This window comes from Psammomys obesus, unplaced genomic scaffold, assembly GCF_907164565.1.
Source record: "Psammomys obesus unplaced genomic scaffold, mPsaObe1.curated_primary_1811, whole genome shotgun sequence".
NCBI lineage: Eukaryota > Metazoa > Chordata > Mammalia > Rodentia > Muridae > Psammomys > Psammomys obesus.
Genome location: NW_026594311.1, coordinates 3059809 through 3071575, shown reverse-complemented (window position 1 = coordinate 3071575; position 11767 = coordinate 3059809). Strand labels below are relative to the sequence as shown.

Below are 11767 nucleotides of genomic sequence, written 5' to 3'. Positions count from 1 at the left end.
TTCTCACCTGTGGCAGCCAGGAAGCAGAGAGAAGGAGACAGGAATGGGCTAGGGCAAAATGCACCCTTCAAAGACCCACCCCAGCCCCCACATCCTCCAATCAGGCTCCCCTTTCTACAGCATCCACCATCTCCCAGTAGTCTGATGAACTGTGAGCTCAGACCCTTCATAATCCAGTTACTTCCCCTAAATTCATCAGGGGGCAGCCAATTCTAACATAAGCTTTCAGGACACATTCCTTATCCAAATTATAACATGTTTTGTAATAATGGGTTAGTTGAATATAAAATTTTACGTTCTTAATTTTCTATATAACACCATATCACACTTTCCAGTAATATTTTAAAGCACTTTTTAATTTTTAAATGTATGAATGCTTTGGCTTCATGTATGTTAGAGCACTGCATGTGTGCCTGGTGCCCAGGGGAACCAGAAGAGGGCTCAGATCCTTGGGACTGGGCTGTTATGAGCCACCACGTGGGTGCTGGGAACTTCACCAAGATCCTCTGCAAGAGCAGCAAGTACCCTTGACTGCTGAACCATTTCTCCAGAACCACTTTGCAGTGATGTCTAATGCTACCTCAGACATAGTATGCAATACTGCTTGCACAGTATTCATTAGATTGGTTATTTCTAGTAATTATATGAGCAACACCTTATGTATAAAACTTGGTCTGCCCTTACCATTTTTCCTGCAGAACAGAATCCTAGAGGTGAAAATTCAAAACACAGATTTATGAACATTATAAAAGTTCATTATATTGCAGCCAGTCCTGAAGATACCTGATAAAACAGGATCAGATGAATGGGGAGGAGGTCCCCCCTATCAGTGGACTTGGCAAGGGGCACGGTGGAGATGAGGGAGGGAGGGAGGGACTGGGAGGGAATGAGGGATCGGGACAAGGCTGGGATACAGAGTTAATAAAATGTAACTGATAAGAAAAAAATAAAATTTAAAAAAAAGTTCATTATAAACATTCTCACGTTTCCCATTGATCTGTTTTATTAACTTAATAACAATCTTTTTAAGTGCCACTGATTCCCAAATTTTGTAACTCTAATCCATCAACTTTCCACTGTGGGGTATTCATTCTTGGACCCACAACATCCTCACTGGAGACAATAAGCATGAAGCGTATGATGCTAGATCCTAAGGATGCAACAGTGACCCAGACTACATGAAGCATGAGGCTAGACCCTACAGATGCAGGGGTAATCCAGACTACCATGGTCCTTACCATGGAACTTGATAACAGGCTGAGAGCTAAGATCTTGGGCTATTTGCTTTTTGTTGTTGCTGCTGCTGTTTGTTTTTGGAGAAAGGTTTCTCTATACCCCTGACTGCCCTGGAATTTGTTCTGTAGACAGGCTGGCTTCAAACTCAGTTATCCATCTGCCTCTGCCCCCTGAGTGCAGGGATTAAAGGTGTGCACCACCAAACCTGTCTTCCTCATGGGAGGAAAGTACAGGATGGTTGTAAGGCTCATGCTTGGTTCCTTGGGGCTCATGGGAAGTCTGATTTGGGAATCTTAGTTTAAGCTACAATCTGATGGAGAGTAGGAGTCAACAGCCCTTTGGAGCAGGTGGAAGAGTTAGGTTAAGGGTAAGAAAAGAGACCAGCATATGTGGAAGTCTTGGTGTGGAGAAGACTCAAAGTTTTCTGTGTGCATGAGCTTTATGTTTCAGTGACCAAATAAGAAAAGCAAGTTCAGGGAGGAACAATTTATTCTGCTCATAATTTCAGAGGATTCAGTCTACTGTGTCAGGGAAAGCAGGGTGAAGCATCTCTGTCCAAGTCATTACAGGCAGGGAACAGAAGAAAAGAGACTACAGAAAGAGGACAGGGCATGATGTAGTCCCCAAGGACATATTCCCATGACCCACACCCTACCTCTACATTTTCTCACCTCCCAACAACACCAGCATATCAGGAATCCATCAAGGGTTTAATCCATTGATCAGGTCAGAGCCCCAAAGCCTAACTGTTATACATGAACCTGTGGGGGCATCATTTCAGATTCAAGCCGTAACAAAGTCAATGACAGAGTCAAGTTTATACAGCATAAAGGAGAAAGGTGGCATGAGATAAGTCTTAGTCGGTCTGTGGGATCAGACTGCACTTGGCCTCAAGCCATCTCTACTTGTCTCCAGATTGCAGAGAATGAATTTCAGTTCATTCTTCCTCTTGAGCCAGGAATTCATGGTCCCACAGTGAGCCTTTCTCAAGACATGGTCACAGGGAATCCTCCCAGGCACATTCCCTTTAGTTTAGTAAAATATTTTCTGGATCAGACATCCCTTGTTTTATGAAGCACCTAGGCTCTCTAGAACAAAGGGGAAGAAGTACTGATGTGCCTGGGAGAGCTTTCTCAGTGTCCTCTTCCACCAGCTGAGTAGGGGGTGAGCCCCAAAGGACCTGTACAGAGCTGAAATGAGAGGTAGAAAGGGGAGTGTGCATGGGTGCTGCTATCACGTGAATCGGTTCTTGGACAATGATAATATAGAATGAGTTGCTTCTGTGTCCTCCAAGGGGCTCATTCTGGGGGTCTACCCCAGCCTGTTACCTTGAGGAAAGCCCTCTTCACATCCTTGTTCCGGAGACTATAGATGACAGGGTTGAGGAAAGCAGAAATGACATTGTAGAATAGGGCAAGCTTCTTGTCCTCTTCCGGGGAGGCCTTGGAGCCGGGCTTCATGTACATGACCATGGCTGGCACACAGAACATGGTGACCACAGTGATATGGGATGCGCAGGTGGAGAAGGCTTTCAGTTGCCCTTGTGCTGAGCGGATCTTCGAGATGGAAGTAAAGATATTGATATAGATGACAAGGATAAGGGACAAGGGGATCAGGATGACACTAAACCCAAGGATGAAGTCTACTCGGTCATTGACTGAGGTGTCTGCACAAGCCAGCTTTAAGACCGCAGGAACTTCACAGAAGAAGTGGTTGATCTTGTTGGGGCCACAGTAGGGGAGGCGCATGGCGAAGATGGTGTAGACAAGAGCAGAGGTGACACCACAGAGTCCACAGAAAATGGCCATTACCGAACATAGGCATGGGCTCATGATGACCTTGTATCTGAGTGGGTGGCAGATGGCTACATACCTGTCTATGGACATGATGGCAAAGAGCCAAGACTCTGTGACACCCAGCACCAAGAAAATGTACATTTGAGCCACACACCTGGAGTAAGAGATTGTCTTCTTCTGGCTGGCCAGATGTGCCAACATCTGGGGCACAGTTGTGGTGGTATAGCCTAAGTCCAACATGGAAAGAATGCCAATAAAGAAATACATAGGGGTATGGAGGTGTGAGTCCAAGCAGATGAGGATGAAGATCAAGCCATTGCCCAGAATAATCAACAGATAAACCACCAGAAAGGCTGACAGGAGCAGAGGTATGGTCCTGGGGCTCAGGGAGAAGCCCAGAAGGATGAACTCTGTTACAAAGGTCTGGTTGGGTCTTTGCATTATGCTCTACTCTTGATGAAAAAGAAAGGCATGGGTTCACACAGGGATTAGCTAAAGCATGCACCAGAGTTGGGGTTAAGGAGTGGTCAGTGTTCAAACTTTATGAAACTCCCTTACATCCCTCTCAACAGGGCTGCCTGCTTTCCCTGATGCTGTCCTTTGGAACCACTCCCAGGAAGTTTATGAAGAGCAGAGACTTATGTACAGGACTGGCTCTGCCTCTAAACCAACAGTAGTTCTCCTCAGTAGCCTCAGTTTCCTGAAATGGGCAAGATGATACCTACCTGTCCTTGCCAGAGTCTTCCTCTTATTCCGACATTTAAGTTTTCTCCAGACAGCCAGGTAAAGGTAAATATCCATGCAGGATCTGGGAGATGGCTCAACACTTAGGAGCACCCAGTGCTCTTTAAAAGGTACTGGGTTGGATTCCCAGCACCCATATGGTTGCTCATGACCATCTGTAACTCCCTTTTCTGGCCTCTGTGGGCACCACACACACACATGTATGCATACATACAAGCAGGCAAAACACTGATATATAAAAAATAGAAAAATATCTTTTAAAACTCTACAGGGTTTGGCAATTCAAATGCCTGAGACAGAGAGGGACTCCATTTAGTCCTTTCAATGACATCAATCTCTTTTTTCCAGTTTAATTTTACTCTCAGTAGGTACACAGACCAAGATGGCTCTAACTGCTTCTATCACACGCTACAATATTGGAAGGAATACTTACTCCTCAGTCCCGGGTGAAGGCTTGAGCGAGCCATTTGCCCTTTCCCCAGACGTTTGAGACAGCTTCTGGAAGAATGAGACGGGAATAAACACATTCTTGTTATCATAAGAAGAACACTGAGCTCTTTGGCATGAAAATCACCCTGAAAGTGGTCTAACATAGGGGATAGCTCTGTAAATGTTTACTGCATTTCTGAGGGGCTCTTGGCACACAAACTGGGACTCAAGTCCGAGCTATGCAAGTATCCTATGAAATCACTCTATCAGCCAGGATGCCCATAGTCAACTGCCACTGTCCCGGATGTCTGTCCTGTTTCTTCTCCTTTCAGCTTACTGAGCCAGCTGTTTCTGATTCTAACCCATCCTGAGCCCCAGTTTCCCTACGTGAGCAGGGACAGGACATCTCTACAGGAGTATCATCTGTGTTGACGCTGGGGAACAGAGCAGCGTTGACGCTGTCTGTGCCACTCCTGGCACCCATGCATCTGGCGTCAGCCTGCTTGCTCTTGGGGCACCTTAGCTAAATCTCCATAAGAATCTGTGTTTACACTCAGTCCACTAGATGATTTCTTAACACTGACACTCAAGATTACACACACAGCTTGGCCCTTCTACATGCCAGCTACCTTTCCAGGACTTTTATAGACTTTATCCAATACTGGCAGGTAGCTGGAATTCAGACATTTTCTTAATTAAATCCCCACTTTTCATTAAGGAGGCTCTCTAGGCCATGCTGCCTCCTGAGGGTGTTTTGCAGCTTCCTGTTCTTTGTAAAGGATAATGGTACTCGTTTCAGTCACAAGGGCCTTAAAGGGAAAAACCATGCTGGGGGTGGGGTAGAAAGGGTGTGTCTCAGACAGCTGGTTTGCTTGAATTCTGCTCTGACTTTACTGATACATGACTTTGGCTACTAGTTAATCGCCCTGGAACTCACTTTTCCTGGCTGTAAAATAGGGATAAAATTATCTTGTTTGCAACCCACATTCTTCCCATTGAGAAGTAGCCAAAGGATATTAGAATAGTCTACCTTGGGGCCTAGAGCTGGAAAAGAAGCTGCCATCTCCCACTTGTCACTTTTTTTGCCCCACAAAAGCCAGTGAGTGAGATTTGCCTCAAGGAGCTGGTATTTGGGAATGCTACACCTGGTTTGTCTGAGAGCATAGGCTGTGAGTGGAGGCCCCAAACACTGTAAGAAAAGTTTCGTTGCACAGACAAGACTTAGGCTCAGAGACTCAGGCTTCTGGGGTGGTGGGTCCTACTCTCTTTCAGGCGAGCCAAGTTCTTAGGAAACTACATGACTCATAGGCCTTGGGAAGGAGGCATCCCAAGGCTGATGTGAAGGCTGACAAGGAACAGCATCAGTGTCTATCACAAGGAGCCAAGGCTACAGAATTCGGTCTGGATCTGTGACTTACAAAATGTCTTGACATCCACCCTCTTGAACCTTATGCTGACTCCATGAGAAGGGTAGGACAGGGACTGATACCTCCATCTGAGGCTGGCGATGTGGTACATGTGAGAAAAAGGATTTCACATGCTCTCTGGGCAACAATGGGGCTTCCTAGCTACAGCAAAACTGTACCTAACTAGAACTCAGCCAATATGAATCCTCAGCTTACTGAAATGCATTCTGTCCCTGATTTGGCGGGGGGGTGGGGGGTGGGGGGGGGACAAATCATAAAGGGAAAGAAACTTCTGCTGGTTTTAGTGTAATCATCTGTACATGTGTGCATGCTCTCAAACACACACGTACACATATACACACATATGGATACTTGCACACACGCACATTCCAACTGATGGAATCTGTGAGGAGGACCCAGGAGACCATTCAGAAACTCAGAGAAACCCCGTCAGCTGGAGTTTCATCCCCTACACTTGTCCCCGGGTTTCCTTGCCGCTGCCATCAGAATGCCTCTTCCACTTATCCATCCCTCTTCTACACTCCTGCCAATGCCCACCTCAGATACTCAGCACATTCTTGCCCTCTTCTCTCTCCTCCTCCACCTCCTCCTTCTCCTCTCAGTTAGGTCTCTCATTGCCCAGGTCATTCCTTACACAGCCTTCAGCGCCCCATTTCCAAAATAAAAATCTGACTGGGCCACTTCCAGTTTCCTTGTCTACAGGGAAAGGACTAACAGACTTGCAGGAGGTCCTGGCTTCACTGCTCTCTCTTGGTTTGGGTTCCATTTCCCAGGCAGATTTGTGGGCTCTTTCTCTTACAGAGAGAATGGGCAGCAATGAGGGCATACACAGCAAACCTCCTTGCAAGCCCAGGAAACCATGAGAGAGGATCCATGGAGACCAGCTTCTGTTTGGACACATCCTTGAGCATGATGAAGTTTGCAGCAGAGCTGAGACAAGGACCCAGATCTTCTGTTGCCAGAAGGTCGGCTCTTGGGACCTGTCTTAGCTCAAAGCAAGCTCAGTCAGTTTGGAAATTCTGCAGTTCAGAGTCCTCCGCACTGAGAAGCTTGGCTCCACTGAGCATGGCTTAATTTTTCTCCTGTCTCCTCCCTGAATATCAGAGCCTGACATGTCAAAGACCAGGAAAAGCTTATGATGTGATCTATCTTTGGAAGCTAGAACAAAAGATAAAGAAATATTTACATTTGCGTTCCCTTTATACTCTCCCCTCCTACTTCCCAGCAGTCAAGGAAAAAAAAAAAAAAGAAAACTAAACAAATAAACAAACAACCCCTCCCAAGTCCCTTGATGAACCTTTGAGAAGAAACCAGGGCACATGTCCATGGAAGGAGGGTTGAAATATTTGATTTTAATGTTGCGGCTCTATCTACCATTTCTCTCAACTCCTATCCAAGCCAAAGAATAATAACTCTAATAACGGCAGCTGCCCATGTGCCAAGTACCACAACACCTGTTTTTTAACTTACAACTTTATTTAAAATAGTTAAAAAGTAATCGTTTAAAAATCTAAAGATTAACACGGGCACCTCCATTCAGAAACATAGCCTAACTGCACAATGTGGACAAAGATGTCCCAGCATGCCTGCAAGCATGTGAGGTTGGCATCACGACTGTGTCTGCTTGATAGATGGAGAAAAGAGATGGCACAGTTTCCCTACAGTCACAGGTGTAGCTCAGGCAGAGCCTTTGCTCACAACCACAAATCAGCATTTGTGGAAAGACTATACGGCTGACCTGCCTGAAAATGGGTCCCTTCTCCCCGCTTCTCTTTCTCTCTAGCTTGCTGGGTCATCCTTGCCTCCTCCAGAGTGATAGCTGGATGAAAGTGAGCACGAGGGGCAGAAGCTGTGTGCCAAAAGTGAGGGTGGAGCAGTAACAGGTCAGGCTGAGCAGATGGAGGGAAGGAGTGATGCCACGCTTGTTCCTAGGCTCCTGAAACTGTTGGAGCACAGAAAGGGGTAGCCTCATGTTGGCCTCCTTGAAACTGTCCATTTCTGCCCTGTGTCGTGTCCTGTGCGCCATGGTCTCCTTCCTCCCAGTCAGCTCATGAGGAAGAAGCATTCTGAAAAGAGGCCAGAGGCCACTGGCAGGGTTGGTCGTTCCCTGTAGGCTCTCTCCCACTGCATCCAAGTAGGAGACCGCTGTACCATCTGGGAGGAGGAAAGTGGTCTGGGCTCAGGGGTACAAAGGTGAAGGGATGTCCTTCAAGAGACTGTGGTGTGCAGTACCAGTGGATAGATGGATGGATGGAATCCTGGTGTTATCTGACCTGAAGGCAGCAAAAATTGGCCAGGGTACAGGTCAAAGATCTAGCCTGGACAGAACAGAGACATGGAGGTGAAGTCTAGAAAGCGTCATGTCCATAGAGGGACAGAAAACAAGAAATGAAGCAGCACAGAGAGGGAAGGAGGCTCTGGGGATCAAAAGGGGCTGGAAACTAGAAGTCAAAAGCCAGGAGTCAGAGAGGAACCAGGGGACTTCATTGACCCTGTGAGACAGGTGGCTGGGCTGCAGCAGCTGCCACCAGCTCATACCCCTTCCTCAGAAGCACTCCTTGCCTGGCTGCTCAAAAACCGTAGCCTGTAGCCACAAGCAGAAACTGCCTTCAGGGTAAAATGCAGCCACAGACCCCAGCTCCGGTCTTGGATGAAAGGCAGCCCCAGCCCTCCAGAGAGCCCTAAATGGGAATGAATCTGGTCTGAGGTGTACAGGGCAGGGCAGGAGTCCAGGGCCAGCAGGATCTCGGTGTTCCTCTCCTGTAGTCACCTCCCCGAGCGCCCAGTGATGCCCATAGCTTCAGAGACTCACTAGACTTCAGTGCTGAAGGTGATCTCAGACACCCAGCCCTTATGACAGCATCACAGTACCAAAGGATGCAGCCATACCCCCAGAGAAAGGAATCCCACTGTCCCTCACAAAACTCCTTGTACTGACCTGAGAGCAGGCACCGGCTGCTTTAGACAGCATTAGTGAGCTCTCTAAAGCATCTCCCTCCCTATATTCTTCTTTCCTGCCCTCCAACCCCACCCTTCGTTCTCCTCCATGATCCACTGTCTGCCTGCAACATGGTGACACTCACCCCCATCTGCCTGCAACGTGGCGATGCTCACCTGTCCTTACCTGTCTTTAGGATGCTGCATGATGCCATCCCAATCTCCCCTTGATAAGCTCTTCTTGTCCTGATCCTGCCCATGATTCCCAGGCTGGAGCTTGGCCTCCACCCAACAGCTCTAATGCAGACAGCAACCCCAACAGACTCTTCTGGCAGCTGCAGGGATAACCGCCCCCCCCCCCCGCTCGGTGGCTAAGAGCTCCCAGGAACAACCTCTGGGGAAATGACTGCTGAGACCCAGGAGCCCCAGGCTTTGTAGTCACACAGACTTGGTCACTGTGACCTCACAGCTTCCCAGAGCCCGGGTCTCCTCCATAAATTAGACTTATGCTCCCCATCTCGAAGTCAAATTTGTGCTTTCTGAGTACTCGCTGTGGTGCAGTATCTGACATATCCTGAATCTCTGCCGTCTTACCACATCATTTTACGGGCATGGGAATGGGCTCATGGGGCCCTAAGAGGCCAATGGGGAGCTGGGGATTTTGTTAGCAGTGATGTATGACCACGCAGACTGTGCCCCTAACCAGTACTCAACCCAGGACCATGATCCAGCATAAGGCAGACTAGGGACTCCAGGTTCACACAGAACAGTCATGTGTGGAATTATATGGGACTGGAGGCAGTTGGCCAGTGGAATCCAGAGTCAAAAGCAGCAATTGGGGGTGGGCAGGGACTTCTGGGGCTTCCGCTAAGTACATATTCTCCCAGGGACCAAAAGAAAAAGAGAAATATAGCCAATGTCCTATAGACACTGATGATCAGATAGGCAGATCAGAGGGCTCATGCAAAGCCAAGTGTCTCAGGTCGCTGAAATGCCATCCAGACATGATTGTCGGGTGCTCCCCAGAGCTCTGTGGGGTGGGAAGATAAGCCAGGACCAGCAGAGCCTCTGAACTGGCCAAGTAATCTGCTCTCCGCTTTTCTGACGCCTAGCTCACCTGCAGGATGGCTTCCCCCAGCCAGCACCTCACACCCAGCCTTTTGAAGAATCTTGAGGTGTTCTCAAGGTCTCAGTTTCATTCATAAGTGTGAGACACCAATTGGGAAGCAGAGATTCTGTCGGTCCTGGGGTCAGCCCCCCCCCCCCATGGATTCCTTCATGCCCAGGTTGACCTCTGCTAGACTCTCCCCTGTCCTTGAATTCCAGGTGTGATCCACACCCATCAAGAGAGTTAACAAATATACAGAAAGGCAGGAGGTACAAAATACCCCTCCTTTCCGCACAGCAAGGAAAGGTCCCGTTTTGACTTAGCAATGCACTCTCTGATTTTTTTTCCTCCAACTAAAGGACAATGTGTCTTCTCACTTGGCTGATGTACATTTTTCATCCAATGTTACTGCCACTGACTCTAGTTGGAGGACTGTCCATTTGCCTTTTCTTTGCCAAAAGCAACATATATTTGCTGACATTTCTTCGGGGGCAGTCCACATATCATGAACAGTCCAAGCCAGCGTGACAACCCTGTTCCCTCCTCTTTCAGAGTCGCTGGCAGCATGGCAGATGTGGCACGTGGTCTGGTCCCATGAGACTTAATGGGGGAATTCCACCAATGAGCTCTACATTTTTAACATTTATTTGTTATTTATATAACCGTTATTTGGGTATGTGTATGCCACATCATTTATGTAGAGGTCACAAGACAACTTGTCGGAATTGGTTCTTTCCTTCTATCCTGGGGTCAAACTCAGGTAATCAGGCTTGGTTGCAAGTGCTTTCACTTGGTGAACCATCTCTCTGAGCCTCTACTAATGGGTTTTGGGGAAAGAATTGGGTTCCTAAGGAAAGAGATAGGCTAACTGTGACCCAACCCCATCCTCCAAGATCCCCACCCATCCTTTTTTCTCATCATGGACACAGGTGGAGTAGCTGGAGTTCAGCAACCTGAGCCCGTAACAACATGGCTCAGAAGCCAACAGTGGCTTTCTTACTATCATTGTTCCACGTGAGCCAACACAAGCAGCTGCTCACTCAAGGTCTCTTATTACATGAAAGCATAGTTTGTGTGCATGCCTAAACCACTGTTAATTTAGGTTTTCTGTTTATTTTTGTGGGCAAATTCTAACATATTCATTGACCAGTTAGTTAGTTAGTTAGTTAGTTAGTTAGTTAGTTAGTTATCTCTCTGTATGTGTGCGGATGTGTGTGTGAGAGAGTCTGTGAGTAGACCTTCTTGTGTGTGCACATGTAGAGGCCATTAAGTTGCTATCAGGTGTCTTTCTCTGTAACTCTCCTACTTAGTTTTTGAGAAAGAGTCCCATGTTGAGCCTGCAGTGCACCAATTAATTGGCTAGACTGGCTGGCCAACAAGTACTAGGATGCCCTGTCTCTGCCTCCCAGCAATGTTACCATAGGCTCACATTGTTATGCACAGCTTTTCACATGGGTGTTGGACTCAAACTTAGGTCCATATCTCGTGCAAGTATGTTACTGAGTAAGCCATCTTCTCTGCCCTCTGTTGCCTTCTTAATGACGTCATACATGATAAGTAATTTACCATCTACTTATGCATTCTTTGTAACCATTATTTTCAAATTCCTGCCTACCTATTAGGTATGTAGTTTTGATCTCATTTTTTTTCTATTATAATAATGCTAATTTGGATATCTCTGTAGTATTGTAAGATTTTTCTGTACAAAAACCTTACTGGGTTGGGTTAGAGTTATAAACTATAAAGATGCCGGTTGTAAAATATGTCTGTAAGATGAAGTGTCAGGAAGCAGAATGACCCTCCACAACACTCATGGCAATCCAAACCTTAAACAGAACATATCCAATCGTGTTCTCTAAGTCACTGGACGCCAGGTCACAAGGAGGAAGTGATGTAATCCTACTTAAACTTAAAACATTTAAAATAATAGAGAGCTTTACCTAATGACAACGAAAACATCTGTGACAGGTAGAAAACCAGTGAGTTGAGTCTTGCAATTCTCTTGGTTGCTACACGCAAAGGCGAGTCATGGGGACTGAGAGAGGAGGAAGCTTGGGGTCTCCTGAGTTGGGGGGTACGCTGGGAAGCCG

General features: G+C 47.0%; 1 protein-coding gene across 1 annotated transcript; it reads right to left on the bottom strand.

Moving 5' to 3' along the window:
* Nucleotides 1-2534: 2534 nt before the first annotated feature.
* On the bottom strand, nt 2535-3473 carry LOC129685100 (olfactory receptor 2A2-like). The gene has a single exon (XM_055618472.1). The coding sequence runs from the start codon at nt 3471-3473 to the stop codon at nt 2535-2537; it is 939 nt and encodes a 312-aa protein (XP_055474447.1).
* Between the last annotated feature and the right edge of the window lie 8294 nt (nt 3474-11767).

Bases quoted from the DNA above. Each gene is read 5' to 3' on its own strand.
- LOC129685100 (XM_055618472.1), bottom strand. From the start codon at position 3,473: ATGCAAAGACCCAACCAGACCTTTGTAACAGAGTTCATCCTTCTGGGC.